The sequence below is a fragment of the Rhea americana genome, unplaced genomic scaffold (assembly GCF_003343005.1).
Source record: "Rhea americana isolate MKP2758 unplaced genomic scaffold, rheAme1 scaffold_43, whole genome shotgun sequence".
Classification (NCBI taxonomy): Eukaryota; Metazoa; Chordata; class Aves; order Rheiformes; family Rheidae; genus Rhea; species Rhea americana.
The window spans coordinates 4,362,651-4,375,061 of record NW_028186568.1 but is presented as its reverse complement, the minus strand read 5'-3'; the positions used below and the strand labels follow the sequence as shown (position 1 = coordinate 4,375,061).

General features: G+C 33.2%; 1 protein-coding gene across 6 annotated transcripts in view; it reads left to right on the top strand.

Moving 5' to 3' along the window:
• The window catches only part of ERMARD (ER membrane associated RNA degradation), an 18,530-nt gene extending 7,155 nt beyond the window's left edge, over positions 1 to 11,375 (top strand). For 4 of the 6 annotated variants that reach the window (XM_085315517.1, XM_085315518.1, XM_085315516.1 and 1 more), the window contains 12 exons: positions 514 to 650; positions 1,882 to 1,996; positions 2,698 to 2,800; positions 3,258 to 3,287; positions 3,636 to 3,704; positions 4,464 to 4,634; positions 5,519 to 5,602; positions 6,030 to 6,109; positions 6,966 to 7,094; positions 8,542 to 8,751; positions 9,873 to 9,986; positions 10,642 to 11,375. In XM_085315517.1, the coding sequence (XP_085171643.1) occupies positions 514 to 650; positions 1,882 to 1,996; positions 2,698 to 2,800; positions 3,258 to 3,287; positions 3,636 to 3,704; positions 4,464 to 4,634; positions 5,519 to 5,602; positions 6,030 to 6,109; positions 6,966 to 7,094; positions 8,542 to 8,751; positions 9,873 to 9,986; positions 10,642 to 10,801 (1,402 nt within the window). In that variant the 3' untranslated portion in view covers positions 10,802 to 11,375. Of the gene's footprint in view, positions 1 to 513; positions 651 to 1,881; positions 1,997 to 2,697; positions 2,801 to 3,257; positions 3,288 to 3,635; positions 3,705 to 4,463; positions 4,635 to 5,518; positions 5,603 to 6,029; positions 6,110 to 6,965; positions 7,095 to 8,541; positions 8,752 to 9,131; positions 9,220 to 9,872; positions 9,987 to 10,641 lie in introns of those variants that run through there. The other 2 variants (XM_085315520.1, XM_085315521.1) reach the window with 2 other exon arrangements.
• Positions 11,376 to 12,411: the final 1,036 nt, after the last annotated feature.

Below are 12,411 nucleotides of genomic sequence, written 5' to 3'. Positions count from 1 at the left end.
AAAAAAAAAAAAAAAAAAAAAAAAAAAAAAAAAACTATTGGAATTTTGCTTAGCTTCCAAATTCTTCTGGCAGTATCCTGAAAGTTTTCCTTCAGTTCTTCTGCTTGTGTTGGAATCACATTTCCATAGAATATTTCAGCTCTTATAAAACTGGTAAAGCATACTAGTCATAAAACTGACTAACGGRAAAATTGAAAAAGTTTAAGGTCTTTTGGGAAACCTGGTTGCTTGTCTGTTAAGGCAATGGGGAATAACTGAGAACAAAAGGCAGAGGAATGGAGTAGGAGGAAGAGCAGCAGCAGTCAACAGAGAATACTAATTCCACATTTATTTTTTCATGTTTGTGAAAGTAATCAATTATTAAAGGCCTAAACTCCACTGCTCTTCTGAGTTGAGGCATTTAATTTTCTTTGAAAAAGCAAAAAAAAGTTTTCCCTAGCCAACAAATGTTGATTCTTTTACATAATACTTAGTTGTGTAAACTTTTCTAATGTATTATGATATTCTCTCTAGATACTGTGCTATGCTGCTTTTTTTAACTGCAGGATTGGGTCAGTTGCTACAGACATACCTTCTGCAAACTAAATGCATTTTAATACATCGACCATATGTGACCTTCATTAGCTTAGAGGAGCTGAATGTATTTCCAGGCAAGTATTTAAACATTAGCAAGTTTTGATTATGCTGCATTCGTTGTTATTTCATTGCTCAAAAGTGCTGTTGAAAATAATGCATTTTTTCACTGTTCTAGGATTGAATTTCTTAGTTAAGATACCTGCTGTCATTGGATGAAGCAATTATGCTTGTAGAACAACTTTCTAATACACAGACAGCTGTACTGACTATTGGATAAAAAGTACTGCACTCTAAAATCATTGTAACACACTGAAACATGTAGCATTAATGTTTCTAAAATATTTGAACTATACCAATTTTTTGATGGTGAGCATGCAGTTAATATAACAATTATCTAGCTTGCCTTTACAAAATTTTTAACTCTTTCTAGAATGAGTGGCTTCCAGTTCCAGCTCCAAGAGTCCTAGCAGATGCACTGTGCAGCTACCAGGGCATATAGTGCTGAAACAGAGTACAGGATAGTAACACTTCTTTACTACCCTGAAGAGTGTCTGATGAAAATATCATCTCCCTGGCTGCAGACTTTATCTGCTTTATTCTTGCTGTTTTAAAAGTAGCAACAGCAGATGTGAAGTCTTGGTCTTAGTGGTGGTCATAGCTAGTTTGTGCTATTTAATCAGCTTGCCAGTGAAAAGTCTGTTCATGGAACTGATTATTTATTTGTTATGTTTATTTGTTCTAAAAATACCTACTACAATTAAATCACACTTGCAAATTTAAGCTTTCCCTTGGAAAATATTTATAATGTTAGTTCATAAGTGAGTGAGTTTCATGACATGGTAACATTAAAGTACGAAGTGATCATTTATTATGCTAAAGTTTCATTACAGAAAATGACTAAGGTAGGAATAAGTAGTCATGTTAGAATGTTTATACTAGTGTACTAATTCTCAACAAATTAAAATGATCATTGTATCTTACACTTTATCTGAAGTAGATGGAGAACAACTCAACAGAAGTTGGCCTGCTTGCTGTGTAACCTTTTAGTCCTACTAATAAGCAACCACGAGTTTTTAGCTGCTTTGTTTTAATGTCATTTTAAATTATCACAAAAAATGCAATTTTAAATTCATTCAGTTTATGATTTTAAATAGGACTGTCATTATACTGCATAGTTAAATTGAATCCTTTTAAGTCTTCCTTTATAAATGCTTAAGTAATCATGTATTTTTAATAATATATTAGGAATAAATAAATAATCTGTACATATAGAGAGATTAGTAATGTTATTTTGTTAACTTGCAGATCTTAATCATGAAGTGCTTTCCTTAGCTGAAGAGCTAGTAAAATTGTCCAGTTTTGTCCTAAAAACAATGTTGCCATTTTGGATTGCTGCTTTAACAGCTTTCAAGCAAGGCAGGTAACATTTTTTTTTCCTCTTAGTAAGATTTTTATTTATAAATACCCATTATTTATAGAATGCTCATCAGCAGGATTTGTTGATTTCAAAGCTTTTTGTTCGGTCTGTTGCCTAACAGTATATAGTTAAGCATTGCAGGGGGTTCTCTCAGAAGGTTCATGGACTTGCTGCTTTATTTTGATTGTTGGCTTTGAGAACTTTTCCTTATTACAATGCAGCAAAATGCCAAAATCAAATACTGCATTTTTTTTCCCCTGGGTTGAACATTTCATGGAGAATTGCATTTTCTGTGCTTCAGTTTGTGCAAACCAGAACTGGATATTGAAACCTAAAAAGAGGAACTGCAGCAGATGAAGCCAGCAAGGAGAACTTTACAAAGCAAATGGAAAATATTCACATCTTCAGATATAAATCTGCTTAGTTTTAAAAAAATTCATTACTTTGTCTTCCTTTCCCATGTTCTTTTTTTAAGTTACTGTCACCTGTGAGCTAGTTTGAATTAGGTGTTCAAATTCTGTTGGGCAGAGATAGTCATTTAGTGTTTGTTTATAAAGGGCTCATTACAAAGGAATTTTGTTCCAGGCTGTGTGGCTGAGAGTTTCTATGTTCTAAGACTGATTCTCTGAGATGGTTCTAATTTCAACTTGGATTATATTTCTAAAAGGGGGAAAACTTTTTGTGTATTTCTCTTATTTTTTCAGGTATGCTGACTGTATGATTCTCTTACTCCCTCAGCTGGAAGTTGGACTTAGATTGCTCTTCACTGCGACTAATAAATGTCCAAATCRATTGCTAACAGCTGAGGTAAATTTCTGTCTAAAATAAATTATAATTAAGGACTAACAATTAGTGCTTCAAAACAGTTATTCCAGAAACACGATTTCTAAACACTTACATTTTTTTAACATTCCCCCCCCCCCAAAAAAAAAAAATGGGGGGACATCATTTATAAATTTTCAGTAGAGTTTTGCCAATGTCTCTTTAAAAAAAATATATACATATGTCTGATAGTAAAAGAGACTTGAAAAAGTACTTGAATGTTAATAGTCAATCACAGTAGTTTATGTTGCAAAGTAGGTCATGTTAAATTTATTTTTTAAAAAATTGGCAAGAAGTCCAGCAGTCCCTTTTTTCATTTGTAACTGGTTTTCCCTGTTTGCACTCTTCTGTTCTCTGATGTAAATGAATAAATATAAATTCCATATACAAGTCTAGTTAATTGTTTTCTTTTAAACATTAATTATATTATCTTCTCTTACAGTCTTCTGCTCTCTACACCACTTTTGATGAGGTACTTGTCATTTTTTCTAATATAATGTCAGAATTTTAATGAACAGACTTTAATTTCTTCTAAATGTTTTAATGTTATATTTCTTCATCTCACAGAAAAAAAGAAAGTCATTTCCCCTAGATGCATGCATTTGAAGTGAATACAAATAAAGTTTGCAAGTTGAAGACCTCAAAATTTTTGGCTCTTTTCAATTATCTCAAATTGTTTGTCAAAAATAAATAAGCACTTTGATTCTGAGTTGGAGGAGTAATTGCTTATTGTTAGAGAAGTTTACTGCTTAAGTTGGTGTTTTTCCTGTGATTGTTCTGGCTTCAGTAATAACTTTTCTATTTAAATGACTTTTTCTAGATGCTAGCAAAACAGTTGAATAACGAAGAAATCAATCAGCTTCCATTAGTTCTTGAAGAACCTGCAATGGCAAGTGTTTTGATTTTTTTTTAAATTATTTAGCAATATATTTATGATTAGGCATAATGTTTGTTCAGTTCACATAGCCTCTCTCTAGCAGCTTAAAATCAGAAGCTCCTCATCTTAGCTTTTCCAGTGCGAAGGATACAAAGGAGTACAGAACGTGCTGTATTGGGTTGAGATTTGAGAATATCCGTCTGGCTGAAAAATAAGTCTCGAAGAGATTCCTACTAGAATCATGAAAATCGACCGAGTAGTGTAGAAGGAAAAACTGGTGTCTTACTCAGGGAAAATCAAAACTAATTTCCTCTGGGAGACAACTTATCCTAGCTGTGTAGAGGGCGCAAAGGTAGCTACAAACCTTCCAGAGCATTTCCTGCCTCTTGCCACCTAAACAGCTAAGGAACCTGAAAAGCAGGAACATAGAATTTAGAGGCCTTTGAGACTGTAGGGGAAGACCTGAGTTTACTGCACTGGGTGCCAGAGGCAGTGGAGTTATGAAGAACCTGGGACACAAAACCAAAGGTGATCAGATGTTATCTGTCATGAAATAGTTTATATGTTAGTTTTGATTTTTTTCAGAAGCTAGGAAGGTGGAAGAGTTGTCCCCTTTTTTGTTACAAGCACAGCATGCATGTTTTTTTTTTTTTTTTTTTTTTTTTTTGATCGTCTAAATGTCCTTTTCCTATGGACTCAATCACATGCTTGTATTTCAGAAGGTATTTTATATATTTAGCTCTGTCTGCTTACATGCTTGTGCTCTTACAGGAATTTCTTTGGGATTTTTTGAACCACCAGGAAGGTCCACGTATAAGAGATCATTTAAGCCATGGAGAGATCAGTCTAAAAGCCTTTCCCAGAGAAGTAGCCAATCAGATAGCTGCATTTGCAGTCACACTTCTGTGCAGATTTTCAGATGAGGACGTGGTTGTTTTTAAGGTAGGGATCAATGTTATGCTGTCAGAATGATTTGTTTTGAATGCCAGATCTAACTTTTGAGAGTCTTAAAACTGCATTTTTCTTGATAGTCACTTTTTGTGTAAATACAGTGTTCCCGAGTACAAAYTGTGAAAATGTGTTTCTCTAGTATTGCAGTGAAATACATACAAAAGGCTTTCCCAAAGGTTACTTTTTCTTATTGTAGCTTAATTTGTTAGCTTAAGCACTCCTTATTCACACGGTTGATTTACAGTTTATAGAGATGCCACTTCATTTTGTCAGATTGTGTTGACACCTATCCTGTTTGCCTTTCTGGTAATTCAGCAGATACATAGAACCATTGTAGTTCAGCCATTGAGGCATGTAAGATTTAAGATTCTGTTTCTCTCTGAGACACYGTAAATAATAGAAGTGGAACAGTAATGGACACGTGGTTTGTGTCTGCAGTCTGTAAGGTGAATTTGTGCCCACTTCTTCTCTAGCAATAGGTTTCTCAACGTTAGTGATTATTACCTTTATTTCTTCCAAGTTCCTGTTAATATTTACAATTACCTTCTTTCAATTTGATAAAGCAAACTTTGAGATAAATCTTCTATTTGTTAGGAGTTGGGAAACGCTTTGTTTCTCAAGATATATTGCATGCTGCTGCATTAAGAGAATACATGGTTACTGCTGTCAGGTTTCAGAGCTAAAGTGTATCAAAGAAATTAAGGTTTAAACACTCAGTGTGCTTGTTACTGCTTTCATCCCTCACACATCTGGAAGTCTTAGTTGACTTCAGTATTCTAAGGGGCTTACTTAGTTAAGCATAAGTCTAAGTCTGCATAGGATTGGGACTTAGTTTTTAAAAAATGTTATGTATTGTCTATTATTCTATAAATCAGGAACATGTGGTCATAAAACAACTGATGAAGTGTGCAAGTTGTTACTGTTCTCGATTTCATCCAATTTCCCGCCTCAAAAAACAGGTAGGTACTTCCACCTTGAAGCATTTGAATTCATGAGTCCTTGAAATTGGTCTATTGTCTTTGTGCTTTGATTTTCCTAAAAAGTTAGAATTTTGAGGCAGCCTCCTGTCTGTTTTACATTGTTTTTTTTAATGAGCTTTCAAGTTTTGTTGCACAAAATTTAGAGTTGTTTAAAGGAGAAGTAATTAAGTATTCCTTCTGTTGAGGCATTCAGGCTGCATTTGTGTTTTCTGGATTATTGTACAGTTTTATTCTTACCTGAATGTTTGCTGTTCTGCAAATACAACTACCGAACAAGCAACTTACTACTTATTGCAGATATTTTTTCTAAAATAACCCCTTATAATAAGAAAAATAAAATATATTGTCCAATATGTCAATGACTACCCTTTACAAAAATTCTTTAYGGTACATTTTGAATTCTTAGGTGCTGGAATGTATGAAGAGCATTCACTTATGGTTGGAGTTACCAATAGTGCCTGAGGAACAAGTTCAAGCAATTAAAGGGTATATATCTGCTATTAAAAAAGATAGTTCCCGAAATAGTTTTGAACAATGGAAACTGAGATGGTGATACGCCCTTTTCAAATACTTTACTAGGGATCTTCTCACAACTGCTTTGGTTTCTACTGTCTCCCTTTGTTGTTTTTTGTTTTGGTTTGGTTTTTTTTAAGCTTTTATCTATGCTATACACATCAATATGCATAAGGTACTGTAAAAAGTGAAGTCAGTGCAATAACTAGAAGGGAATGAGGACACATCTGAAACATGCAGCAGTTTCAGTTCTGTTTCTGAAGAGATATTGAAGGAGCTGTTAGGAAGTAAAACTAGAGCTTGAGCCAATCAGAGCAAAGACAATAAGATGGCTTACCAGAGGAAAAACAGAAAACAGTTGCTTGTTTGAAAAAGGGCTTGTGAGCCAAATCAGTGGAAGATTTTACACAAGATATTAAGTAGAAAAAGAATGTAACATTCTCTTGTGATTTGAAAAGGAGGAAATCATTAATAACATCACTGGAGAAAATTGTACTGATTTAGAGAAATTCATCTGAGAAGCCAACAGGAAAAGCTGAGAGATGAAAATTCAGTGCACCTGGTATGTACTCAATGTGCTTCAGAATTTTGATTAAAGAGTAAAGGATTAAGAAGGATTCAGAAGAGTGATAGTGAGAGAAAGTAATTTTGAGTTAAAGAAAATCATGCTCATAAAATAGAGAGAAAGGAACTGAAATATGAGACAGAGACCAGATATTGAATATACTTCTACCAAAAAAATTTACATCTTGATCTCTGTTGTTTAGACTAATAATAAACACTATGCTTTGTTTTCATCTCAAATCTTAATTTTTTGTTTTGTTTTAAGGTTTGGAGGAAATGCTGAAGCTACTACTTCTGTTTTAAAGACAGCTGAAGTTTTCTCTCAGTTGCGGCAATATATGCCCCAGGATTACTGCAGTTCAGATGATCCAGTGAATAGTGACCAAACAGACAGGTAAGCTTTATGTACTCCCTTTTGCCTACTGCTTCTGTGAACAACCCAATACAAGAAATTTCATCCCTAAGTTATTCATCTACTATTTTTAGAGCAGTTGCATGCATTTTTCCAACTTTGCTGCTGTTTTAATCTAAAAATTGTTCAGCTGTGGGTTGTCTTCAAAATGAAGAACAGATTTGGGACAGAAGGGCTTTGTTTTGAAATTAGCATGGAAAAAATAACTAGTTTTCTTTCAAATTTGAAGAAGCAAAATGTTTTAAATATATCAGGTCATTTCTGTGCTTGCTAGATTAAGTTAGTTTTAATCTGTTTTATGTGCTAATATTGTATCAAAATTTTGTTTTATTGTGATTGATGTCACAGTTATGCATGACATTTAAAATAGTGATATATCTCTACGTACTACTTTATATGCTTTAATATCAAGATTCTGAAATAGAAAATAACATGTTTAYATTTATTGTCATACTTAGAGGTATATTGATAGCTCCAATTATATTTAATTTGAAATAATAATCAAAACATTTGGGCTTTTAATTGGCACTCTTGTGACAGTCTTAAGAGCCCTGTGTCTGAGTTAGTATGTTCTAATCAAACCCCATCAGATATGAGCAGAACAGTGCAAACAGGGTAATACCTGTTGCTTTACTTCTGTAGTCTGGGTCCCTTCTATTTATTACCCATCAATCTGTCAACATTTCTCATTAATTAGAAAAAGCTTGAATACTAAAGCTTAAAGCCATTTGTAGAGTTTTCTGCCTTTATCACTTGTACTCATTATTGTTTTGTTGTTCCAAAGATTATTTGGGCATGAAGAAGGTGAAAAAACACTTCTCTAAGATCTGCATATTTAAAATGATGTGTAACRTGTTAGCAGAGCAGGATATGACTGCAGAAAGGTTTTGAGTGTTTTAACAAAGTGTCATCTGGTGTGGTCTTGATTTAAAACAATGGCTTCACCTCTGCATGTTACAGAATCTTGTATATTTATTGCTTGTTCTGCCCAAAAGAAAGACCACACACTAATGGAGGTGTTAGYTAATACCATTTATTTTAGTGGATTTTACAATGGTGGGTACTTATTCATTATGAATTTAACTGTAGTGGAAAGCTTCAACCTCAACCATGTTGTGATTTGATGTGTACAGTGTATCATTTCAGATAGGCAGTTTTGTTTATTGTGACTGTATTTCTTTGATCTGAATTGGGAAACATGTTTATTACTAGCAGTTTTGTAATTATATTCAATAAAGTAATAGGGAACATAGTCACTGCTCATACTACATAGATCTTGCTTTTTTGAGTCACCAGGTAACAGTAATCTGCTTCCAACTTTTCTGAGTTAGAACATTATTACTCAAACTGTGCTGAATATGAAATTGAATATGAATGTTAAATTCTGCTAGCAAAAGATTGAAACTAATAATTATTTCTTGTTTTGAAGGCTGTTGATTGAGCTTTGTGATACTCGGATTTGCACGCTTTACTCGCCACGGTCTGTTCTGGAAATAGTGGGGGTTCTCCGTAAAATAAGCACACAGTGCCATCAAGTGTCAGAACAAGTTATTGTGAGCGTTGAGTTGAGATATAAACAGTGGATAAACAAAACTCTGCGTTCTCGTCAGAGGCATAACTATCTAAGAATGTTAAACAGGTTGGATGATGGTTTTTCTTCACTTTGTGGCTAGGTTTATGAGAGGGTGGTGGCATACTGCTGTTGCTTAGAAGTTTATGTGTACATATTTTCATTATGTATTAATATTGAAAAAACAAGAAAATCTGAAGTTGGAGATTAATTAGTATTTTTTAAATTATGGTATTTCCCTGGAAATTATAAGCTTTCAAATAAAAATATTTAAATTTTAGGGTCTTGAAATTATTTTAACTCACTGTACTCAGACTTGAATGGCACTTTTTATGTCTAAATAGGAAGAATTGGTAATTCAAAAATCCAGTCTATCTTCTTTAGTTCTACTGCTTTTTATCATAGCTTGATTGTCATCTGTACAGATGAAAGAGATATTTTTTTTTTAGGATTCCATTAATTTTGTTCCCATTCAGAGATGCTTTCCAAGGATTTATGAATCTTCTTTAAAAACTGAAGGGGAAGATAGGAAGAGAGGTATAAACTTTAGTGTTTCAGAGTAATTTATCTTAAAGGCATTTAAAAGCCTTAATCATAACTGTTTAGAAAGTGTATTGTGTTGCAGAAGGGCGGAGGTATGGCTAGACGTGAGCCCTGGCTGTGTGCTTACATCCACTTATTTATTTTGATTGTTATTTTAGGGAAATAATAAGCTTAAATTCATTGGCCAGGTGATATTCCTCAAGACAGTAACTGTGTTATTTAAGAAATATAGCTTAAGTTTACAGTACATATTGGTAATTTAGTTTAACTCCGTCTTACTATCTTTGGAGTAATGGGTGGAGAGGCTTCCTTAACATGCGTATGCGCACGCTCGCGCTCTCTCTCTCTCTCTCTCTCTCTGTGTGTGTGTGTGTGTGTGTGTGTGTGTGTGTGTGTGTGTGTGTGTATTTCTCTTTTTCCTCATTTTTGTTATTGTTTCATAGTTTATAGTCTTAGTTTGCTTATAGTTTTGGTATTTGCTCTACTCTTCACTCATGGACTTCTAACTGTCTTTCTTTTTTCCACATTCATTATCCAGCTTTTTAGAATGGGTTCAGAAGTTGGAAGAATGATTTATAGTAACAATTTTACTTTAATTTGATTTAATTTAATTTGTTTATCATTAAATATTTTTTGCTTATTTCTAGCATTAAGTTTTTGTCACCTGTGTTACGTCTGATCTTAGTGCTGATAACTCTAGAACTAGTCAATATCCATTCGGTTTATAAGAAGAATCCTTTTGATTATCAGCAGTATCTAAAGTAAGTATTTACATTATGCAGATAGGGAGTTGTACATATTGCTTTCATGGCCATTTGAGTAGATTTGATCTGTAGTATAAATCTTTCAAGGAAAAAAGTAAAACCTAACAGCATAATTTTCAATACGTTGTCAGTCATCTTTTTGTTATTGCAATTGTCATTATATCTCATACAAGAACTAAAATAACTTAGCTGAAAATATATCSTCCAATTATTGACGTTTTCGGTTTTTATTAGAATTCTCATTAGTAAAACTAGAGAATAATTGCATACTCAAACCATATTAATGCATAAAAGCTGTGTTTATTATGTGGGGAATTTTACTCGTGTGTCAATATGTCAGTTAACAGCTAATTGGATATTGTAGGCCTTTTGTCTGTGAAAGGCAAGGAGGCCTTGTCAGGGAAAATTATGTTGCACATTATATCACCACACTCTTTGCATGGCAGTGTTTCATTGCAGTTATGAAAATCACTGCTTCTTACTGTGAGAGTGACAGAGTGGTTCTCTTCCAGAAGTAGAAGAAAACTTACGGTGCTGATCACCCAGAGGCAGATCTGCAAATGCAGAGAAAGTAGCATCTTTAAGTCAGTCATTGAGTGCCTTTTTCTTTTATTCTTTAATGAGTTTTCTCCTTTGTTTTTATTTCTTAAAGGTTTTTGAAGTCAATCTTGCAGTATACTGAGAACTTGGAGACATACACAAGTCCAGAGAGAAACAAGTGGGATGAAACCATGAAGCTTACAAACAAGGCTTTGACAAAAATAAAGAGATTCATTGATAAAAAACTAACATTAATGCAGTTAGCTACATAAGTTACTTTAAGATTATTTGAACGTTATTGTATGGTGAGAGTTTTAGAGTCACCAAATACAAGTCTGACATTTAAAGACAAACTTCATCAATCACTGTCAAATTTCAAATGCAGTATTTATTATTTTTACTAGAAGAAAGTTGCTGATATTGGAGTTGAATGATCAAGCTTCCCAAAAATGAACTCTACTAAATCCATTGAAAAGAATTGGTTGTGAGCTAATTCAGGATGATACAAATTCTACTTTAAGTGTATTATGTGTTTTGTAGCTTGGCTTTCCTATTTTTCTATTATATTGAAAATATCTAAGAAAGCAGGGTGAATAAATGCTCTGCAAAAATTTTAAATAGAAAAATTTGTTTTTCATTTTGATGAAATATGCTGCAAACAATGTCAAACTGTTTCTTACTTTAAAAATGTTGCTTATTGCAACATTTAGCATCAATAGTGCTCATTGAAATTGAGTATTACTGTTAGTTCAAAACAGAGTCAAATATTGTATAGAGATAAACTGATAACACGCGTTCTAGAATTTAAAAAAAAAGACAAGGATATAAAATAACTGTTGCATAATACATGTCTCTCTTGATTTTTTTCACATTTTTATCTACTAATTCCCACTACTTATTTCCTTAGCTAGTGAGTTAATTTCATACAGATTAAATCTGAACACTCACATGTACACACTCTCAGACACATACTCATTGTGGTTTGAAAAGTTTTCCCATGTTGCATACTACATTCATTTGAATAATTTATTTTTTTCAAAAGCAATTCTCCCCTTTCTCATCCCCCCAATGAGTAGCATTTCAAAGGAATGCATCAATTTAAGAACTGACTTACAGAAGACCACCAATCTAGATCTGTTTGCTTTATCCTACAGAGAGTAAAACCACAGAGTAGTGTCTGCAGAATGTTTGACTATACAAAGGATTAGAGATTCAAGTTACATTTTTAATATGATTCTTTGCAATATTTTTTCACTGGAAATCAGTGAGAGAATAACCGAACTGCTACTAGTTCAGTTTATTGCGAGAGGTGGGGGTCAAGTATAAACTAAGATCATATTACCTCCTTTGTACTACTCTTGCAATATATTTTGTGTTTGAAATTGAACTTTTATATCATTTCTTAAACTTTTTGTTACTACAGAATTAAGTGATGTGAGAAGCGAGAATTAGAGAGTGAATCAAATATAGCCTATGAGCCACAGTCAGAGATTTCAGCTGTTTTCTAATACCTGAGATAGCAAATCCTAATTATATTTTTGAAGGGGTATTTCTCTCCATTGTCTTTGCTCAAAAGTGTTACTTTCTGGAAAGTGAAGTTTGGTAGTGACATTTAACACACTTGTTTTGCTGGTGATAAGTATTGTAAGGCAAAGATTTATTTAAGCTTTACCTATTTATTGTAGGAAGATTAAGAAATTAAAACAGTCATGGTTTAAAAGTACCTAAACAGTTGATGCACTTTTTTCTTATTGGAAGTATATTCATGCACTGAAAAGCAATTTAAAGACCATATGCGTATTTCTAACAGCATAATAGTTTTTATTTTCCTCCTCTATTTAATATTTGCTAAAACTATTTTATGTGCAGTTCTTTTCATCCA